At 50.9% G+C, this 21,952-nt stretch overlaps 1 protein-coding gene across 1 annotated transcript in view; it reads left to right on the forward strand.

The window, feature by feature from the left end:
• LOC137367175 (dynein axonemal heavy chain 6-like) overlaps positions 1 to 21,952 on the forward strand; it is a 1,370,791-nt gene that overhangs the window by 850,136 nt on the left and 498,703 nt on the right. The window contains exon 36 of the mRNA XM_068028611.1: positions 18,736 to 18,907. Coding sequence (XP_067884712.1) covers positions 18,736 to 18,907 — 172 coding nt within the window. The remainder of the gene's footprint in view (positions 1 to 18,735; positions 18,908 to 21,952) is intronic.

Below are 21,952 nucleotides of genomic sequence, written 5' to 3' on the forward strand. Positions count from 1 at the left end.
TGTACATTGACCTTCCTGAGGGACTGTACCCAGCAGATACTGTACACTGACATTCCTGGGGGTCTGTATCCAGCAAATACTGTACACTGACCTTCCTGAGGGACTGTACCCAGCAGATACTGTTCACTGACCTTCCTGAGGGTCTGTATCCAGCAGATACTGTACACTGACCATCCCAAGGGTCTGTATCCAGCAGATACTGTACACTGACCTTCCTGAGGGACTGTACCCAACAGATTCTGTACATTGACCTTCCTGTGGGACTGTACCCAGCAGATACTGTACACTGACCTTCCTGGGGGTCTGTATCCAGCAGATACTGTACACTGACCTTCCTGAGGGTCTATATCCAGCAGATACTGTACACTGACCTTCCTGTGGGACTGTACCTAGCAGATACTGTACACTGATCTTCCTGTGGGACTGTACCCAGCAGATACTGTACACTGACCTTCCTGCGGGACTGCACCCAGCAGCTACTCTGCATTGACCTTCCTGAGGGACTGTACCCAGCAGATACTGTCCACTGACCTTCCTGAGGGTCTGTATCCAGCAGATTCTGTTCACTGCCCTTCCTGTGGGTCTGTATCCAGCAGATACTGTACACTGACCTTCCTGTGGTACTGTACCTAGCAGATACTGTACACTGATCTTCGTGTGGGCCTGTACCCAGCAGATACTGTACATTAACCTTCCTGAGGGACTGTACCCAACAGATACTGTACACTGACCTTCCTGTGGGACTGTACCTCGCAGATACTGTACACTGATCTTCCTGTGGGACTGTTCCCAGCAGATTCTGGACACTGAACTTCACGGGCGATTGTATCCAGCAGAAAATGTATACTGACCTTCCTGGGGGACTGTACCCAGCAGATACTCTGCATTGAACTTCCTGAGGGACTGTACCCAGCAGATTCTGGACACTGAACTTCACGGGCGACTGTATCCAGCAGAAAATGTATACTGACCTTCCTGAGGGACTGTACCCAGCAGATACTGCAGACTGACCTTCCTGTGGGACTGTCCCCAGCAGATACTGTACACTGACCTTCCTGAGGGTCTGTATCCAGCAGAAAATGTATACTGACCTTCCTGAGGGACTGTACCCAGCAGATACTGTACACTGACCTTCCTGAGGGTCTGTATCCAGCAGATTACTGTACACTGACCTTCCTGGGGGTCTGTATCCAGCAGATACTGTCCACTGACCTTCCTGAGGGTCTGTATCCAGCAGATACTGTACACTGACCTTCCTGAGGGTCTGTATCCAGCAGATACTGCACACTGACCTTCCTGAGGGACTGTATCCGGTAGATGCTGTCCACTGACCATCATGAGGGACTGTAACCAGCAGATACTGTACATCGCCCTTCCTGAAGGTCCGTATCCAGAATATACTGTACACTGACCTTCCTGAGGGACTGTATCCAGCAGATACTGTCCACTGACCTTCCTGAGGGACTTTTTCCAGCAGATACTGTACACTGACTTTCCTGTGGGTCTGTATCCAGCAGATACTGTCCACTGACCTTGCTGTGGGACTGTACCCAGCAGATACTGTCCACTGACCTTCCTGTGGGTCAGTATCCAGCAGATACTGTCCACTGACATTTCTGTGGGTCTGTATCCAGCAGATACTGTCCACTGAACTTCCTGTGGGACTGTACGCAGCAGATACTGTACACTGACCTTCCTGAGGGACTGTATGCAGCAGATACTGTACACTGACCTTCCTGAGGGACTGTACCCAGCAGATACTGTACACTGACCTTCCTGAGGGACTGTACCCAGCAGATACTGTACACTGACCTTCCTGGGGGTCTGTATCCAGCAAATACTGTACACTGACCTTCCTGAGGGTCTGTATCCAGCAGATACTGTACACTGACCTTCCTGTGGGACTGTATCCAGCAGATACTGTACACTGACCTTCCTGTGGGACTGCACCTAGCAGATACTGTACACTGTTCTTCCTGTGGGACTGTACCCAGCAGATACTGTACACTGACCTTCCTGAGGGACTGTACCCAGCAGATACTCTGTATTGACCTTCCTGAGGGACTGTACCCAGCAGATACTGTCCACTGACCTTCCTGAGGGTCTGTATCCAGCAGATTCTGTACACTGCCCTTCCTGTGGGTCTGTATCCAGCAGATACTGTCCACTGACCTTCCTGTGGGACTGTACCTAGCAGATACTGTACACTGATCTTCGTGTGGGACTGTACCAAGCAGATACTGTCCACTAACCTTCCTGAGGGTCTGTATCCAGCAGATTACTGTACACTGACCTTCCTGGGGGTCTGTACCCAGCAGATACTGTACACTGACCTTCCTGGGGGTCTGTATCCAGCAGATACTGTCCACTGACCTTCCTGAGGGTCTGTATCCAGCAGATACTGTCCACTGACCTTCCTGAGGGGCTGTATCCAGCAGATTACTGTACACTGACCTTCCTGAGGGTCTGTATCCAGCAGATTACTGTACACTGACCTTCCTGGGGGTCTGTACCCAGCAGATACTGTACACTGACCTTCCTGAGGGTCTGTATCCAGCAGATACTGTCCACTGACCTTCCTGAGGGTCTGTATCCAGCAGATACTGTCCACTGACCTTCCTGTGGGTCTGTATCCAGCAGATACTGTACACTGAACTTCCTGTGGCACTGTACTTAGCAGATACTGTACACTGATCTTCCTGTGGGACTGTACCCAGCAGATACTGTACACTGACCTTCCTGAGGGACTGTACCCAGCAGATACTCTGCATTGACCTTCCTGAGGGACTGTACCCAGCAGACACTGTCCACTGACCTTCCTGAGGGTCTGTATCCAGCAGATTCAGTTCACTGCCCTTCCTGTGGGTCTGTATCCAGCAGATACTGTACACTGAACTTCCTGTGGCACTGTACCTAGCAGATACTGTACACTGATCTTCGTGTGGGACTGTACCCAGCAGATACTGTACACTAACCTTCCTGAGGGACTGTACCCAACAGATACTGTACACTGACCTTCCTGTGGGACTGTACCTCGCAGATACTGTACACTGATCTTCCTGTGGGACTGTACCCAGCAGATACTGTACACTGACCTTCCTGAGGGACTGTACCCAGCAGATACTCTGCATTGACCTTCCTGAGGGACTGTACCCAGCAGATACTGTCCACTGACCTTCCTGAGGGTCTGTATCCAGCAGATTCTGTTCACTGCCCTTCCTGTGGGTCTGTATCCAGCAGATACTGTACACTGACCTTCCTGTGGTACTGTACCTAGCAGATACTGTACACTGATCTTCGTGTGGGCCTGTACCCAGCAGATACTGTACACTAACCTTCCTGAGGGACTGTACCCAACAGATACTGTACACTGACCTTCCTGTGGGACTGTACCTCGCAGATACTGTACACTGATCTTCCTGTGGGACTGTTCCCAGCAGATTCTGGACACTGAACTTCACGGGCGATTGTATCCAGCAGAAAATGTATACTGACCTTCCTGGGGGACTGTACCCAGCAGATACTCTGCATTGAACTTCCTGAGGGACTGTACCCAGCAGATTCTGGACACTGAACTTCACGGGCGACTGTATCCAGCAGAAAATGTATACTGACCTTCCTGAGGGACTGTACCCAGCAGATACTGCAGACTGACCTTCCTGTGGGACTGTCCCCAGCAGATACTGTACACTGACCTTCCTGAGGGTCTGTATCCAGCAGAAAATGTATACTGACCTTCCTGAGGGACTGTACCCAGCAGATACTGTACACTGACCTTCCTGAGGGTCTGTATCCAGCAGATTACTGTACACTGACCTTCCTGGGGGTCTGTATCCAGCAGATACTGTCCACTGACCTTCCTGAGGGTCTGTATCCAGCAGATACTGTACACTGACCTTCCTGAGGGTCTGTATCCAGCAGATACTGCACACTGACCTTCCTGAGGGACTGTATCCGGTAGATGCTGTCCACTGACCATCATGAGGGACTGTAACCAGCAGATACTGTACATCGCCCTTCCTGAAGGTCCGTATCCAGAATATACTGTACACTGACCTTCCTGAGGGACTGTATCCAGCAGATACTGTCCACTGACCTTCCTGAGGGACTTTTTCCAGCAGATACTGTACACTGACTTTCCTGTGGGTCTGTATCCAGCAGATACTGTCCACTGACCTTGCTGTGGGACTGTACCCAGCAGATACTGTCCACTGACCTTCCTGTGGGTCAGTATCCAGCAGATACTGTCCACTGACCTTTCTGTGGGTCTGTATCCAGCAGATACTGTCCACTGAACTTCCGGTGGGACTGTACGCAGCAGATACTGTACGCTGACCTTCCTGAGGGACTGTACGCAGCAGATACTGTACACTGACCTTCCTGAGGGACTGTACCCAGCAGATACTGTACACTGACCTTCCTGAGGGACTGTACCCAGCAGATACTGTACACTGACCTTCCTGGGGGTCTGTATCCAGCAAATACTGTACACTGACCTTCCTGAGGGTCTGTATCCAGCAGATACTGTACACTGACCTTCCTGTGGGACTGTATCCAGCAGATACTGTACACTGACCTTCCTGTGGGACTGCACCTAGCAGATACTGTACACTGTTCTTCCTGTGGGACTGTACCCAGCAGATACTGTACACTGACCTTCCTGAGGGACTGTACCCAGCAGATACTCTGTATTGACCTTCCTGAGGGACTGTACCCAGCAGATACTGTCCACTGACCTTCCTGAGGGTCTGTATCCAGCAGATTCTGTACACTGCCCTTCCTGTGGGTCTGTATCCAGCAGATACTGTCCACTGACCTTCCTGTGGGACTGTACCTAGCAGATACTGTACACTGATCTTCGTGTGGGACTGTACCAAGCAGATACTGTCCACTAACCTTCCTGAGGGTCTGTATCCAGCAGATTACTGTACACTGACCTTCCTGGGGGTCTGTACCCAGCAGATACTGTACACTGACCTTCCTGGGGGTCTGTATCCAGCAGATACTGTCCACTGACCTTCCTGAGGGTCTGTATCCAGCAGATACTGTCCACTGACCTTCCTGAGGGGCTGTATCCAGCAGATTACTGTACACTGACCTTCCTGAGGGTCTGTATCCAGCAGATTACTGTACACTGACCTTCCTGGGGGTCTGTACCCAGCAGATACTGTACACTGACCTTCCTGAGGGTCTGTATCCAGCAGATACTGTCCACTGACCTTCCTGAGGGTCTGTATCCAGCAGATACTGTCCACTGACCTTCCTGTGGGTCTGTATCCAGCAGATTCTGTTCACTGCCCTTCCTGTGGGTCTGTATCCAGCAGATACTGTACACTGAACTTCCTGTGGCACTGTACTTAGCAGATACTGTACACTGATCTTCCTGTGGGACTGTACCCAGCAGATACTGTACACTGACCTTCCTGAGGGACTGTACCCAGCAGATACTCTGCATTGACCTTCCTGAGGGACTGTACCCAGCAGATACTGTCCACTGACCTTCCTGAGGGTCTGTATCCAGCAGATTCTGTTCACTGCCCTTCCTGTGGGTCTGTATCCAGCAGATACTGTACACTTAACTTCCTGTGGCACTGTACCTAGCAGATACTGTACACTGATCTTCGTGTGGACTGTACCCAGCAGATACTGTACACTAACCTTCCTGAGGGACTGTACCCAACAGATACTGTACACTGATCTTCCTGTGGGACTGTTCCCAGCAGATTCTGGACACTGAACTTCACGGGCGATTGTATCCAGCAGAAAATGTATACTGACCTTCCTGGGGGACTGTACCCAGCAGATACTCTGCATTGACCTTCCTGAGGGACTGTACCCAGCGGATTCTGGACACTGAACTTCACGGGCGACTGTATCCAGCAGAAAATGTATACTGACCTTCCTGGGGGACTGTACCCAGCAGATACTGCAGACTGACCTTCCTGTGGGACTGTCCCCAGCAGATACTGTACACTGACCTTCCTGAGGGTCTGTATCCAGCAGAAGATGTATACTGACCTTCCTGAGGGACTGTACCCAGCAGATACTGTACATCGACCTTCCTGAGGGTCTGTATCCAGCAGATTACTGTACACGGACCTTCCTGGGGGTCTGTATCCAGCAGATACTGTCCACTGACCTTCCTGAGGGTCTGTATCCAGCAGATACTGTACACTGACCTTCCTGAGGGTCTGTATCCAGCAGATACTGCACACTGACCTTCCTGAGGGACTGTATCCGGTAGATGCTGTCCACTGACCATCATGAGGGACTGTAACCAGCAGATACTGTACATCGCCCTTCCTGAAGGTCCGTATCCAGAATATACTGTACACTGACCTTCCTGAGGGACTGTATCCAGCAGATACTGTCCACTGACCTTCTTGAGGGACTTTATCCAGCAGATACTGTACACTGACCTTCCTGGGGGTCTGTATCCAGCAGATACTGTCCACTGACCGTCCTGAGGGTCTGTACCCAGCAGATACTGTACACTGACCTTCCTGGGGGTCTGTATCCAGCAAATACTGCACACTGACCTTCCTGAGGGACTGTACCCAGCAGATACTGTCCACTGACCTTGCTGTGGGTCTGTATCCAGCAGATACTGTCCACTGAACCTCCTGTGGGACTGTACGCAGCAGATACTGTCCACTGACCTTCCTGAGGGACTGTACACAGCAGATACTGTACACTGACCTTCCTGAGGGACTGTACCCAGCAGATACTGTACACTGACCTTCCTGAGGGACTGTACCCAGCAGATACTGTACACTGACCTTCCTGGGGGTCTGTATCCAGCAAATACTGTACACTGACCTTCCTGAGGGACTGTACCCAGCAGATACTGTTCACTGACCTTCCTGAGGGTCTGTATCCAGCAGATACTGTACACTGACCATCCCAAGGGTCTGTATCCAGCAGATTCTGTACACTGACCTTCCTGAGGGACTGTAACCAGCAGATACTGTACATCGCCCTTCCTGAAGGTCCGTATCCAGAATATACTGTACACTGACCTTCCTGAGGGACTGTATCCAGCAGATACTGTCCACTGACCTTCTTGAGGGACTTTATCCAGCAGATACTGTACACTGACCTTCCTGGGGGTCTGTATCCAGCAGATACTGTCCACTGACCGTCCTGAGGGTCTGTACCCAGCAGATACTGTACACTGACCTTCCTGGGGGTCTGTATCCAGCAAATACTGCACACTGACCTTCCTGAGGGACTGTACCCAGCAGATACTGTCCACTGACCTTGCTGTGGGTCTGTATCCAGCAGATACTGTCCACTGAACCTCCTGTGGGACTGTACGCAGCAGATACTGTCCACTGACCTTCCTGAGGGACTGTACACAGCAGATACTGTACACTGACCTTCCTGAGGGACTGTACCCAGCAGATACTGTACACTGACCTTCCTGAGGGACTGTACCCAGCAGATACTGTACATTGACCTTCCTGAGGGACTGTACCCAGCAGATACTGTACACTGACCTTCCTGGGGGTCTGTATCCAGCAAATACTGTACACTGACCTTCCTGAGGGACTGTACCCAGCAGATACTGTTCACTGACCTTCCTGAGGGTCTGTATCCAGCAGATACTGTACACTGACCATCCCAAGGGTCTGTATCCAGCAGATTCTGTACACTGACCTTCCTGAGGGACTGTACCCAGCAGATTCTGTGTATTGACCTTCCTGTGGGACAGTACCCAGCAGATACTGTACACTGACCTTCCTGGGGGTCTGTATCCAGCAGATACTGTACACTGACCTTCCTGAGGGTCTGTATCCAGCAGATACTGTACACTGACCTTCCTGTGGGACTGTACCTAGCAGATACTGTACACTGATCTTCCTGTGGGACTGTACCCAGCAGATACTCTGCATTGACCTTCCTGAGGGACTGTACCCAGCAGATACTGTCCACTGACCTTCCTGAGGGTCTGTATCCAGCAGATTCTGTTCACTGCCCTTCCTGTGGGTCTGTATCCATCAGATACTGTACACTGAACTTCCTGTGGGACTGTACCTAGCAGATACTGTACACTGATCTTCGTGTGGGACTGTACCCAGCAGATACTCTACACTAACCTTCCTGAGGGACTGTACCCAACAGATACTGTACACTGACCTTCCTGTGGGACTGTACCTCGCAGATACTGTACACTGATCTTCCTGTGGGACTGTTCCCAGCTGATTCTGGACACTGAACTTCACGGGCGATTGTATCCAGCAGAAAATGTATCCTGACCTTCCTGGGGGACTGTACCCAGCAGATACTCTGCATTGACCTTCCTGAGGGACTGTACCCAGCAGATTCTGGACACTGAACTTCACGGGCGACTGTATCCAGCAGAAAATGTATACTGACCTACCTGGGGGACTGTACCCAGCAGATACTGAAGACTGACCTTCCTGTGGGACTGTCCCCAGCAGATACTGTACACTGACCTTCCTGAGGGTCTGTATCCAGCAGAAGATGTATACTGACCTTCCTGAGGGACTGTACCCAGCAGATACTGTACATCGACCTTCCTGAGGGTCTGTATCCAGCAGATTACTGTACACGGACCTTCCTGGGGGTCTGTATCCAGCAGATACTGTCCACTGACCTTCCTGAGGGTCTGTATCCAGCAGATACTGTACACTGACCTTCCTGAGGGTCTGTATCCAGCAGATACTGCACACTGACCTTCCTGAGGGACTGTATCTGGTAGATGCTGTCCACTGACCATCATGAGGGACTGTAACCAGCAGATAGTGTACATCGCCCTTCCTGAAGGTCCGTATCCAGAATATACTGTACACTGACCTTCCTGAGGGACTGTATCCAGCAGATACTGTCCACTGACCTTCTTGAGGGACTTTATCCAGCAGATACTGTACACTGACTTTCCTGTGGGTCTGTATCCAGCAGATGCTGTCCACTGACCTTGCTGTGGGACTGTACCCAGCAGATACTGTCCACTGACCTTGCTGTGGGTCTGTATCCAGCAGATACTGTCCACTGACCTTCCTGTGGGTCAGTATCCAGCAGATACTGTACACTGACCTTTCTGTGGGTCTGTATCCAGCAGATACTGTCCACTGAACTTCCTGTGGGACTGTACGCAGCAGATACTGTACACTGACCTTCCTGACGGTCTGCATCCAGCAGATACTGTACACTGACCTTCCTGTGGGACTGCACCTAGCAGATACTGTGCACTGATCTTCCTGTGGGACTGTACCCAGCAGATACTGTACACTGACCTTCCTGAGGGACTGTACCCAGCAGATACTCTGCATTGACCTTCCTGAGGGACTGTACCCAGCAGATACTGTCCACTGACCTTCCTGAGGGTCTGTATCCAGCAGATTCTGTACACTGCCCTTCCTGTGGGTCTGTATCCAGCAGATACTGTACACTGACCTTCCTGTGGGACTGCACCTAGCAGATACTGTACACTGATCTTCGTGTGGGACTGTACCCAGCAGATACTGTCCACTAACCTTCCTGAGTGTCTGTATCCAGCAGATTACTGTACACTGACCTTCCTGGGGTTCTGTACCCAGCAGATACTGTACACTGACCTTCCTGAGGGTCTGTATCCAGCAGATACTGTCCACTGACCTTCCTGAGGGTCTGTATCCAGCAGATTACAGTACACTGACCTTCCTGAGGGTCTGTATCCAGCAGATACTGTCCACTGAACTTCCTGAGGGTCTGTATCCAGCAGATACTGTCCACTGGCCTTCCTTAGGGTCTGTATCCAGCAGATACTGTCCACTGACCTTCCTGGGGGTCTGTGTCCAGCAGATACTGTCCACTGACCTTCCTGAGGGTCTGTCGCCAGCAGATACTGCACACTGACCTTCCTGAGGGACTGTATCTGGTAGATACTGTCCACTGACCATCATGAGGGACTGTAACCAGCAGATACTGTACATCGCCCTTCCTGAGGGTCCATATCCAGAATATACTGTACACTGACCTTCCTGAGGGACTGTATCCAGCAGATACTGTCCACTGACCTTCTTGAGGGACTTTATCCAGCAGATACTGTATACTGACTTTCCTGTGGGTCTGTATCCAGCAGATACTGTCCACTGACCTTGCTGTGGGACTGTACCCAGCAGATACTCTCCACTGACCTTGCTGTGGGTCTGTATCCAGCAGATACTGTCCACTGACCTTCCTGTGGGTCAGTTTCCAGCAGATACTGTACACTGACCTTTCTGTGGGTCTGTATCCAGCAGATACTGTCCACTGACCTTGCTGTGGGACTGTACCCAGCAGATACTGTCCACTGACCTTGCTGTGGGTCTGTATCCAGCAGATACTGTCCACTGACCTTCCTGTGGGTCAGTATCCAGCAGATACTGTACACTGACCTTTCTGTGGGTCTGTATCCAGCAGATACTGTCCACTGAACTTCCTGTGGGACTGTACGCAGCAGATACTGTACACTGACCTTCCTGACGGTCTGCATCCAGCAGATACTGTACACTGACCTTCCTGTGGGACTGCACCTAGCAGATACTGTGCACTGATCTTCCTGTGGGACTGTACCCAGCAGATACTGTACACTGACCTTCCTGAGGGACTGTACCCAGCAGATACTCTGCATTGACCTTCCTGAGGGACTGTACCCAGCAGATACTGTCCACTGACCTTCCTGAGGGTCTGTATCCAGCAGATTCTGTACACTGCCCTTCCTGTGGGTCTGTATCCAGCAGATACTGTACACTGACCTTCCTGTGGGACTGCACCTAGCAGATACTGTACACTGATCTTCGTGTGGGACTGTACCCAGCAGATACTGTCCACTAACCTTCCTGAGTGTCTGTATCCAGCAGATTACTGTACACTGACCTTCCTGGGGTTCTGTACCCAGCAGATACTGTACACTGACCTTCCTGAGGGTCTGTATCCAGCAGATACTGTCCACTGACCTTCCTGAGGGTCTGTATCCAGCAGATTACAGTACACTGACCTTCCTGAGGGTCTGTATCCAGCAGATACTGTCCACTGAACTTCCTGAGGGTCTGTATCCAGCAGATACTGTCCACTGGCCTTCCTTAGGGTCTGTATCCAGCAGATACTGTCCACTGACCTTCCTGGGGGTCTGTGTCCAGCAGATACTGTCCACTGACCTTCCTGAGGGTCTGTCGCCAGCAGATACTGCACACTGACCTTCCTGAGGGACTGTATCTGGTAGATACTGTCCACTGACCATCATGAGGGACTGTAACCAGCAGATACTGTACATCGCCCTTCCTGAGGGTCCATATCCAGAATATACTGTACACTGACCTTCCTGAGGGACTGTATCCAGCAGATACTGTCCACTGACCTTCTTGAGGGACTTTATCCAGCAGATACTGTATACTGACTTTCCTGTGGGTCTGTATCCAGCAGATACTGTCCACTGACCTTGCTGTGGGACTGTACCCAGCAGATACTCTCCACTGACCTTGCTGTGGGTCTGTATCCAGCAGATACTGTCCACTGACCTTCCTGTGGGTCAGTTTCCAGCAGATACTGTACACTGACCTTTCTGTGGGTCTGTATCCAGCAGATACTGTCCACTGAACTTCCTGTGGGACTGTACGCAGCAGATACTGTCCACTGAACCTCCTGTGGGACTGTACGCAGCAGATACTGTACACTGACCTTCCTGAGGGACTGTACACAGCAGATACTGTACACTGACCTTCCTGAGGGACTGTACCCAGCAGATACTGTACACTGACCTTCCTGAGGGACTGTACCCAGCAGATACTGTACATTGACCTTCCTGAGGGACTGTACCCAGCAGATACTGTACACTGACATTCCTGGGGGTCTGTATCCAGCAAATACTGTACACTGACCTTCCTGAGGGACTGTACCCAGCAGATACTGTTCACTGACCTTCCTGAGGGTCTGTATCCAGCAGATACTGTACACTGACTATCCCAAGGGTCTGTATCCAGCAGATACTGTACACTGACCTTCCTGAGGGACTGTACCCAGCAGATTCTGTACATTGACCTTCCTGTGGGACTGTACCCAGCAGATACTGTACACTGACCTTCCAGGGGGTCTGTATCCAGCAGATACTGTACACTGACCTTCCTGAGGGTCTGTATCCAGCAGATACTGTACACTGACCTTCCTGTGGGACTGTACCCAGCAGATACTGTACACTGACCTTCCTGAGGGACTGTACCCAGCAGATACTCTGCATTGACTTTCCTGAGGGACTGTACCCAGCAGATACTGTCCACTGACCTTCCTGAGGGTCTGTATCCAGCAGATTCTGTTCACTGCCCTTCCTGTGGGTCTGTATCCAGCAGATACTGTACACTGACCTTCCTGTGGTACTGTACCTAGCAGATACTGTACACTGATCTTCGTGTGGGCCTGTCCCCAGCGGATACTGTACACTAACCTTCCTGAGGGACTGTACCCAACAGATACTGTACACTGACCTTCCTGTGGGACTGTACCTCGCAGATACTGTACACTGATCTTCCTGTGGGACTGTTCCCAGCAGATTCTGGACACTGAACTTCACGGGCGATTGTATCCAGCAGAAAATGTATACTGACCTTCCTGGGGGACTGTACCCAGCAGATACTCTGCATTGAACTTCCTGAGGGACTGTACCCAGCAGATTCTGGACACTGAACTTCACGGGCGACTGTATCCAGCAGAAAATGTATACTGACCTTCCTGAGGGACTGTACCCAGCAGATACTGTACACTGACCTTCCTGAGGGTCTGTATCCAGCAGCAAATGTATACTGACCTTCCTGAGGGACTGTACCCAGCAGATACTGTACACTGACCTTCCTGAGGGTCTGTATCCAGCAGATTACTGTACACTGACCTTCCTGGGGGTCTGTATCCAGCAGATACTGTCCACTGACCTTCCTGAGGGTCTGTATCCAGCAGATACTGTACACTGACCTTCCTGAGGGTCTGTATCCAGCAGATACTGCACACTGACCTTCCTGAGGGACTGTATCCGGTAGATGCTGTCCACTGACCATCATGAGGGACTGTAACCAGCAGATACTGTACATCGCCCTTCCTGAAGGTCCGTATCCAGAATATACTGTACACTGACCTTCCTGAGGGACTGTATCCAGCAGATACTGTCCACTGACCTTCCTGAGGGACTTTTTCCAGCAGATACTGTACACTGACTTTCCTGTGGGTCTGTATCCAGCAGATACTGTCCACTGACCTTGCTGTGGGACTGTACCCAGCAGATACTGTCCACTGACCTTCCTGTGGGTCAGTATCCAGCAGATACTGTCCACTGACCTTTCTGTGGTTCTGTATCCAGCAGATACTGTCCACTGAACTTCCTGTGGGACTGTACGCAGCAGATACTGTACACTGACCTTCCTGAGGGACTGTACGCAGCAGATACTGTACACTGACCTTCCTGAGGGACTGTACCCAGCAGATACTGTACACTGACCTTCCTGAGGGACTGTACCCAGCAGTTACTGTACACTGACCTTCCTGGGGGTCTGTATCCAGCAAATACTGTACACTGACCTTCCTGAGGGTCTGTATCCAGCAGATACTGTACACTGACCTTCCTGTGGGACTGTATCCAGCAGATACTGTACACTGACCTTCCTGTGGGACTGCACCTAGCAGATACTGTACACTGTTCTTCCTGTGGGACTGTACCCAGCAGATACTGTACACTGACCTTCCTGAGGGACTGTACCCAGCAGATACTCTGTATTGACCTTCCTGAGGGACTGTACCCAGCAGATACTGTCCACTGACTTTCCTGAGGGTCTGTATCCAGCAGATTCTGTACACTGCCCTTCCTGTGGGTCTGTATCCAGCAGATACTGTCCACTGACCTTCCTGTGGGACTGCACCTAGCAGATACTGTACACTGATCTTCGTGTGGGACTGTACCAAGCAGATACTGTCCACTAACCTTCCTGAGGGTCTGTATCCAGCAGATTACTGTACACTGACCTTCCTGGGGGTCTGTACCCAGCAGATACTGTACACTGACCTTCCTGGGGGTCTGTATCCAGCAGATACTGTCCACTGACCTTCCTGAGGGTCTGTATCCAGCAGATACTGTCCACTGACCTTCCTGAGGGGCTGTATCCAGCAGATTACTGTACACTGACCTTCCTGAGGGTCTGTATCCAGCAGATACTGTCCACTGACCTTCCTGAGGGTCTGTATCCAGCAGATACTGTCCACTGACCTTCCTGTGGGTCTGTATCCAGCAGATACTGTCCACTGACCTTCCTGTGGGACTGTACCTAGCAGATTACTGTACACTGACCTTCCTCGGGGTCTGTACCCAGCAGATACTGTACACTGACCTTCCTGGGGGTCTGTATCCAGCAGAGTACTGTACACTGCCCTTCCTGAGGGTCTGTATACAGCAGATTACTGTACACTGACCTTCCTGGGGGTCTGTACCCAGCAGATACTGTACACTGACCTTCCTGAGGGTCTGTATCCAGCAGATACTGTCCACTGACCTTCCTGAGGGTCTGTATCCAGCAGATACTGTCCACTGACCTTCCTGAGGGTCTGTATCTAGCAGATTACTGTACACTGACAGTCCTGAGGGTCTGTATCCAGCAGATACTGTCCACTGACCTTCCTGAGGGTCTGTATCCAGCAGATACTGTCCACTGGCCTTCCTGAGGGTCTGTATCCAGCAGATTACTGTACACTGACCTTCCTTAGGGTCTGTATCCAGCAGATACTGTCCACTGACCTTCCTGGGGGTCTGTATCCAGCAGATACTGTACACTGACCTTCCTGAGGGTCTGTAGCCAGCAGATTATTGTACACTGACCTTCCTGGGGGTCTGTACCCAGCAGATACTGTCCACTGACCTTCCTGAGGGTTTGTATCCAGCAGATACTGTACACTGACCTTCCTGAGGGTCTGTATGTAGCATATACTGTACACTGACCTTCCTGAGGGTCTGTACCCAGCAGATACTGTCCACTGACCTTCCTGAGGGTTTGTATCCAGCAGATACTGTACACTGACCTTCCTGAGGGTCTGTATGTAGCATATACTGTACACTGACCTTCCTGAGGGTCTCTATCCAGCAGATACTGTATACTGACCTTCATGAGGGACTGTATCCGGTAGATACTGTCCACTGACCTTCCTGAGTGTCTGTATCCAGCAGATACTGTCCACTGACCTTCCTGAGGGTCTGTATCCAGCAGATACTGTCCACTGACCTTCCTGAGGGTCTGTATCCAGCAGATACTGTCCACTGACCTTCCTGAGTTTCTGTATCCAGCAGATACTGTACACTGACCTTCCTGAGGGTCTGTATCCAGCAGATACTGTACACTGACCTTCCTGAGGGACTGTATCCAGAATATACTGTACACTGACCATCCTGAGGGACTGTATCCAGCAGATACTGTCCACTGACCTTTCTGGGGACTGTACCCAGCAGATACTCTGCACTGACCTTCCTGTGGGACATTACCCAGCCGATACTGTCCACTGACCTTCCTGAGGGTCTGTACCCAGCAGATACTGTACACTGATCTTCCTGTGGGACTGTACCCAGCAGATACTGTACACTGACCTTCCTGAGGGACTGTACCCAGCAGATACTCTGCATTGACCTTCCTGAGGGACTGTACCCAGCAGATACTGTCCACTGACCTTCCTGAGGGTCTGTATCCAGCAGATACTGTCCACTGACCTTCCTGAGGGTCTGTATCCAGCAGATACTGTCCACTGACCTTCCTGAGTGTCTGTATCCAGCAGATACTGTCCACTGGCCTTCCTGAGGGTCTGTATCCAGCAGATTACTGTACACTGACCTTCCTGAGGGTCTGTATCCAGCAGATACTGTCCACTGACCTTCCTGAGGGTCTGTATCCAGCAGATACTGTCCACTGACCTTCCTGAGGGTCTGTATCCAGCAGATACTGTCCACTGGCCTTCCTGAGGGTCTGTATCCAGCAGATTACTGTACACTGACCTTCCTTAGGGTCTGTATCCAGCAGATACTGTACACTGACCTTCCTGAGGGTTTGTATCCAGCAGATACTGTACACTGACCTTCCTGAGGGTCTGTATGTAGCATATACTGTACACTGACCTTCCTGAGGGTCTCTATCCAGCAGATACTGTATACTGACCTTCATGAGGGACTGTATCCGGTAGATACTGTCCACTGACCTTCCTGAGTGTCTGTATCCAGCAGATACTGTCCACTGACCTTCCTGAGGGTCTGTATCCAGCAGATGCTGTCCACTGACCTTCCTGAGGGTCTGTATCCAGCAGATTCCTATACACTGACCTTCCTGAGGGTCTGTATCCAGCAGATACTGTCCACTGACCTTCCTGAGGGTCTGTATCCAGCAGATACTGTCCAGTGACCTTCCTGAGTTTCTGTATCCAGCAGATACTGTACACTGACCTTCCTGAGGGTCTGTATCCAGCAGATACTGTACACTGACCTTCCTGAGGGACTGTATCCAGCAGATACTGTACACTGACCTTCCTGAGGGACTGTATCCAGAATATACTGTACACTGACCATCCTGAGGGACTGTATCCAGCAGATACTGTCCACTGACCTTTCTGGGGACTGTACCCAGCAGATACTCTGCACTGACCTTCCTGTGGGACATTACCCAGCCGATACTGTCCACTGACCTTCCTGAGGGTCTGTACCCAGCAGATACTGTACACTGACCTTCCTGTGGGACTGCACTTAGCAGATACTGTACACTGATCTTCCTGTGGGACTGTACCCAGCAGATACTGTACACTGACCTTCCTGAGGGACTGTACCCAGCAGATACTCTGCATTGACCTTCCTGAGGGACTGTACCCAGCAGATACTGTCCACTGACCTTCCTGAGGGTCTGTATCCAGCAGATACTGTCCACTGACCTTCCTGAGGGTCTGTATCCAGCAGATTACTGTACACTGACAGTCCTGAGAGTCTGTATCCAGCAGATACTGTCCACTGACCTTCCTGAGGGTCTGTATCCAGCAGATACTGTCCACTGGCCTTCCTGAGGGTCTGTATCCAGCAGATTACTGTACACTGACCTTCCTTAGGGTCTGTATCCAGCAGATACTGTCCACTGACCTTCCTGGGGGTCTGTATCCAGCAGATACTGTACACTGACCTTCCTGAGGGTCTGTAGCCAGCAGATTATTGTACACTGACCTTCCTGGGGGTCTGTACCCAGCAGATACTGTCCACTGACCTTCCTGAGGGTTTGTATCCAGCAGATACTGTACACTGACCTTCCTGAGGGTCTGTATGTAGCATATACTGTACACTGACCTTCCTGAGGGTCTCTATCCAGCAGATACTGTATACTGACCTTCATGAGGGACTGTATCCGGTAGATACTGTCCACTGACCTTCCTGAGTGTCTGTATGTAGCATATACTGTCCACTGACCTTCCTGAGGGTCTGTATCCAGCAGATGCTGTCCACTGACCTTCCTGAGGGTCTGTATCCAGCAGATTCCTATACACTGACCTTCCTGAGGGTCTGTATCCAGCAGATACTGTCCAGTGACCTTCCTGAGTTTCTGTATCCAGCAGATACTGTACACTGACCTTCCTGAGGGTCTGTATCCAGCAGATACTGTACACTGACCTTCCTGAGGGACTGTATCCAGAATATACTGTACACTGACCATCCTGAGGGACTGTATCCAGCAGATACTGTCCACTGACCTTTCTGGGGACTGTACCCAGCAGATACTCTGCACTGACCTTCCTGTGGGACATTACCCAGCCGATACTGTCCACTGACCTTCCTGAGGGTCTGTACCCAGCAGATACTGTACACTGACCTTCCTGGGGGTCTGTATCCAGCAGATACTCTGCATTGACCTTCCTGAGGGACTGTATCCAGCAGATACTCTGCATTGACCTTCGTGTGGGACTGTACCCAGCAGATTCTGTACACTGAACTTCACGGGGGAGTGTATCCAGCAGATACTGTACACTGACCTTCCTGAGGGACTGTATCCAGCAGATACTGTCCACTGACCTTCCTGAGGGACTCTACCCAGCAGATACTCTACACTGACCTTCCAGTGGGACATTACCCAGCAGATACTCTACACTGACCTTCCAGTGGGACATTACCCAGCAGATACTCTGCACTGACCTTCCTGTGGGACATTACCCAGCAGACACTCTACACTGACCTTCCTGTGGGACATTACTCAGCAGATACTCTCCACTGACCTTGCAGTGGGACATTACCCAGCAGATACTCTTCACTGACCTTGCAGTGGGACATTACCCAGAAGATACTCTTCACTGACCTTCCAGTGGGACATTACCCAGAAGATACTCTACACTGACCTTCCAGTGGGACATTACCCAGCAGATACTCTACACTGACCTTCCTGGGGAGTGTACCCAGCAGATACTGCACACTGACCTTCCTGGGGAGTGTACCCAGCAGATACTGCACACTGACGTTCCTGGGGAGTGTACCCAGCAGATACTGTACACTGACCTTCCTGGGGAGTGTTCCCGACTGGAGCCACTGCCTTCCTGTGGTGAGTAAATGCACGGTATTGAAAGGATTAATATGATTATGAATATTGATGTTTCCCGCCTGTCTTGTGAAATTCATTTCATTGTCACTTTCATGGCTGCAATTGCAACAACAACACAGCCTCACTCCTTAGATTAACTTTTCATCTAACACAATTTTTAAAAATACTTTCTCTGTAGACATAACAAGAAGCCCATGAGCCAGATTGATGAATCACACATTCTCATCAGTGCACTAAAGGATGCAAATCTGCCCAAGTTCCTTGCTGAAGATGTCCCCTTGTTTGAAAATATTCTGGATGACCTCTTTCCAGGACTGACTACACCCAAAGAAGAAAACCTCCAACTGCAGGTGATGTGATGACAGTAACCCTAGGTATCCTGACGTCTTGCTAACAGCTAACAGCCTGCCAATTCCCTTAAGTGCCCCCTTCATATTCAGTTAGATTGGAGCTGTTACCCAGTGTTCTCCCTCCTCTTCTAAAGTCAGTTCTCACACTGTGGTCACTCTTCATGAATTCAGACTGTGATTGTCAGGATTGCTGTACAATGGAGAACATCACTGTCGAGATTTCCAGATGGTTCACTGCATAGTGATCAGGAGTCAGGACTCTCCCTTCCCCTAGCCTCCCCTTCACTCCCCACATCTCCCTCCACTTGCCTCCCCTCTCATCCCCTCCCCTCCTTAAAGCCTGTCTGCCATCTACAAGGCACAAGTCAGGAGTGTGATGGAATACTTTCCACTTGCCGGGATGGGTGCAGCTCCAACAACACTCAAGATGCTCAACGCCATCCCTGACAAAGCAGTCCACTTGATTGGCACCTCATCCACCACCTTCAACATTCACTCCCTCCACCACTGACACACTCTGGCAGCAGTGTCTACCATCTGCAAGATTTCCAGCCCCTTCCCTTTACTCACTCCCCTTCCCTCTCCCTTCACCTCCACTCCCCTCTTCTCCATTCCCCTGCAGCAACGCACCAAGGCTCCTTCAACAGCATCTTCCAAACCCGTGACTTCTACCACCTAAGGGCATCAGATGCATGGGAACCTGCATGTTCCCTCCAAGTCACACACCATCCTTACTTGGAACTATATTGCCGTTCCTTCACTGTCGCTGGGTCAAAATCCTGGAACTCCCTTCCTAACAGCACTGTGGGTCTACCTACCCCACATGGACTGCAGTGGTTCAAGAAGGCAGCTCACCAACATTTTCTCAAGGGCAATTAGGGATGGGCAGTGATGTCCAGTTCCTGTGAAAGAATAAAATTAAAAACAAAAATCTCCCTACACCCCACTTCCCTCTCCTCCACTCCATTCCCGTCCTCTCCCCTTCACTCCCCTCCCTCTGATCCCCTCCCCTCACCTCCCCTTGCCTGTCCTCTACTCCACTCCATTCACCTCCCCTCTCCACATCCCACCAGTCCCCTCGCCTCTCCTCCATTCCCCTCCCCTCCACTCTCCCTTGCCCCTCCACTCACGTACATTCACTTTCTCTTTACTCCAATCCCCTCACCTCCCCTCCATTCGATCCACTCCACTCCCTACCCCTCCCCTCCATTCACCTCCACTCAACTCCCGTTCCCTGCTTCCCCTCCACAACTCCACTCTTCTTACCACATCTCCCTTCTACTCCCCTCCAATCCTCTTCCCTTCCCTCGCCTCCCTTCCGTTCTCCTCCATTCCCCTCCCCTCCTCTCCACTCTACTCCATTTCACTCCACTCAACCCCTCTCCTCTCTCCTCCACTCCACTAAGCTCCTCTTTCCACCCCCTTCCCTCCACTCACTCCACTCCCCTCTCCCCTTCGCCTCCACTCCCTCCTCCATTCCCCTTCTCTTCCCTCCAGTCAATTTCACTCCACCCCACTCCCCTTCCGCATCACAACTCTTCTTCACTCCACTCCTATTCCCTCTCCTCCATTCCCCACCACTCCTTTCCTCCCACCTCCCCGCCTCGCTGCTTCTCCCCCCGGAACCCCTCCCTGACACTCCATGTGACTCCATTGCTTTACTCCTCTCTCCTACCCTCCCATTCATTCAACTCCTCTCCTCCTCCCCTCCCTTCACCTCCACTCTCATCCCCTCTGCTCACCTCCTCTCCTCTCTTCTCCCTTCCTCTTCACTCTCCTCCCCTTCTCTCCCCTCACCTCCTCTTCATTCACCTCCACTCCTCTCCACTCCCCTACACTTGTCTTGCCTTTCATCTCCTCCTCTCCACTCCCTTCCAGTCTCCTTTTCTTCACTCCTCTCCCATCCACTTCCCCCTCCACTCTCCCCTCCACATCCCTCCCTTCCACTGCCCTCCCTCTGTGGTCCATTGGCGCTGTGACCAAGGGAAGCCCTGCCTGTTATGCTGCTGGAGCTCTGCTAACATAGCACAGTGGTGAGGCTCCCTGATCTGTATGTCTCAGTAGCACAAGGGGCAGCTAATGTGTCTACAGAGCTTAGAGCTGCCACTGCTCATCGTCACTCCTTGTACCCAGTGGACAACAGTTTAAACAATCCTTCCTCCTGTCCTTCCAAGGCTACTATTTCATTGCATGGTCAGCGGAGAGAATTAGCACTTCACACCCCAGGTGGCCTGTGATATCGCACAATGCCAGTGTGTCTGATCTCCCCACACCTCACCAAAGAACAGGCTGAATGGTGTGTGTACCATAACCTCAGCAAGCTTACTGCACCAGGCAAGGTCAGTCCCTCTGTGGTACTGTGCTAAAGATCTCTCGGGCCAACTCAGGCAGAAAATGAGCCCTGGTCCCTGGCATAATTGAGTGGGTTGAGTACAGTGACAAACACCTGAGACAAAAGTTCTAAGTGTGTGACACAAAGCCTTAGTGAGTTGAGACTGTTTGGCTAAATGGTCTGGCACAGCACCAGGAATAAAAAGGCACTGGAGTGTTAAAGTGGAAGTTTGGTGATTGAGGATAATTAAGGGTTAATTTTATCTTAAGTCTAGTCTGTCTTTTATTTAGCAGATTAACTTAACAGTTGCTGTTTGGGTTGGAGAAGGTGAGTTTTAGACCAGCTTTAAACAGAGTTCACTCAGGCTCTGCTTGCAGCTGCACCTTGTTAATTAGAGAATTGGCTTAAACCAGTTTTCAGGGGCTTCAGTCAGTCAGTATAAAAGTGGGCCATCTTACAGTGCTGACCTTGTTTGTACTGGAATGCTGACTTGGGTTGCATTAGAGTGTGAAAGTGGAAGTTTGGTGACTGAGGAAGTTTGGTAGGAGGGAGTGAGGAGCTCCTTTCATTTCCTACCTGTCCTCAGAGCTGACTGGTCAGTAAGTCCTGGTGGGTATTTTTCAAAGTGGATTGAATTGTAAGTCATTGTTTTGGCAAGACTTAGTTGTTATTTTTGATTATAATCTTCTAAAGTTTTAAATTTAAAGGGTTTA

Source organism: Heterodontus francisci, chromosome 3 (assembly GCF_036365525.1).
Source record: "Heterodontus francisci isolate sHetFra1 chromosome 3, sHetFra1.hap1, whole genome shotgun sequence".
NCBI classification, from domain to species: Eukaryota; Metazoa; Chordata; class Chondrichthyes; order Heterodontiformes; family Heterodontidae; genus Heterodontus; species Heterodontus francisci.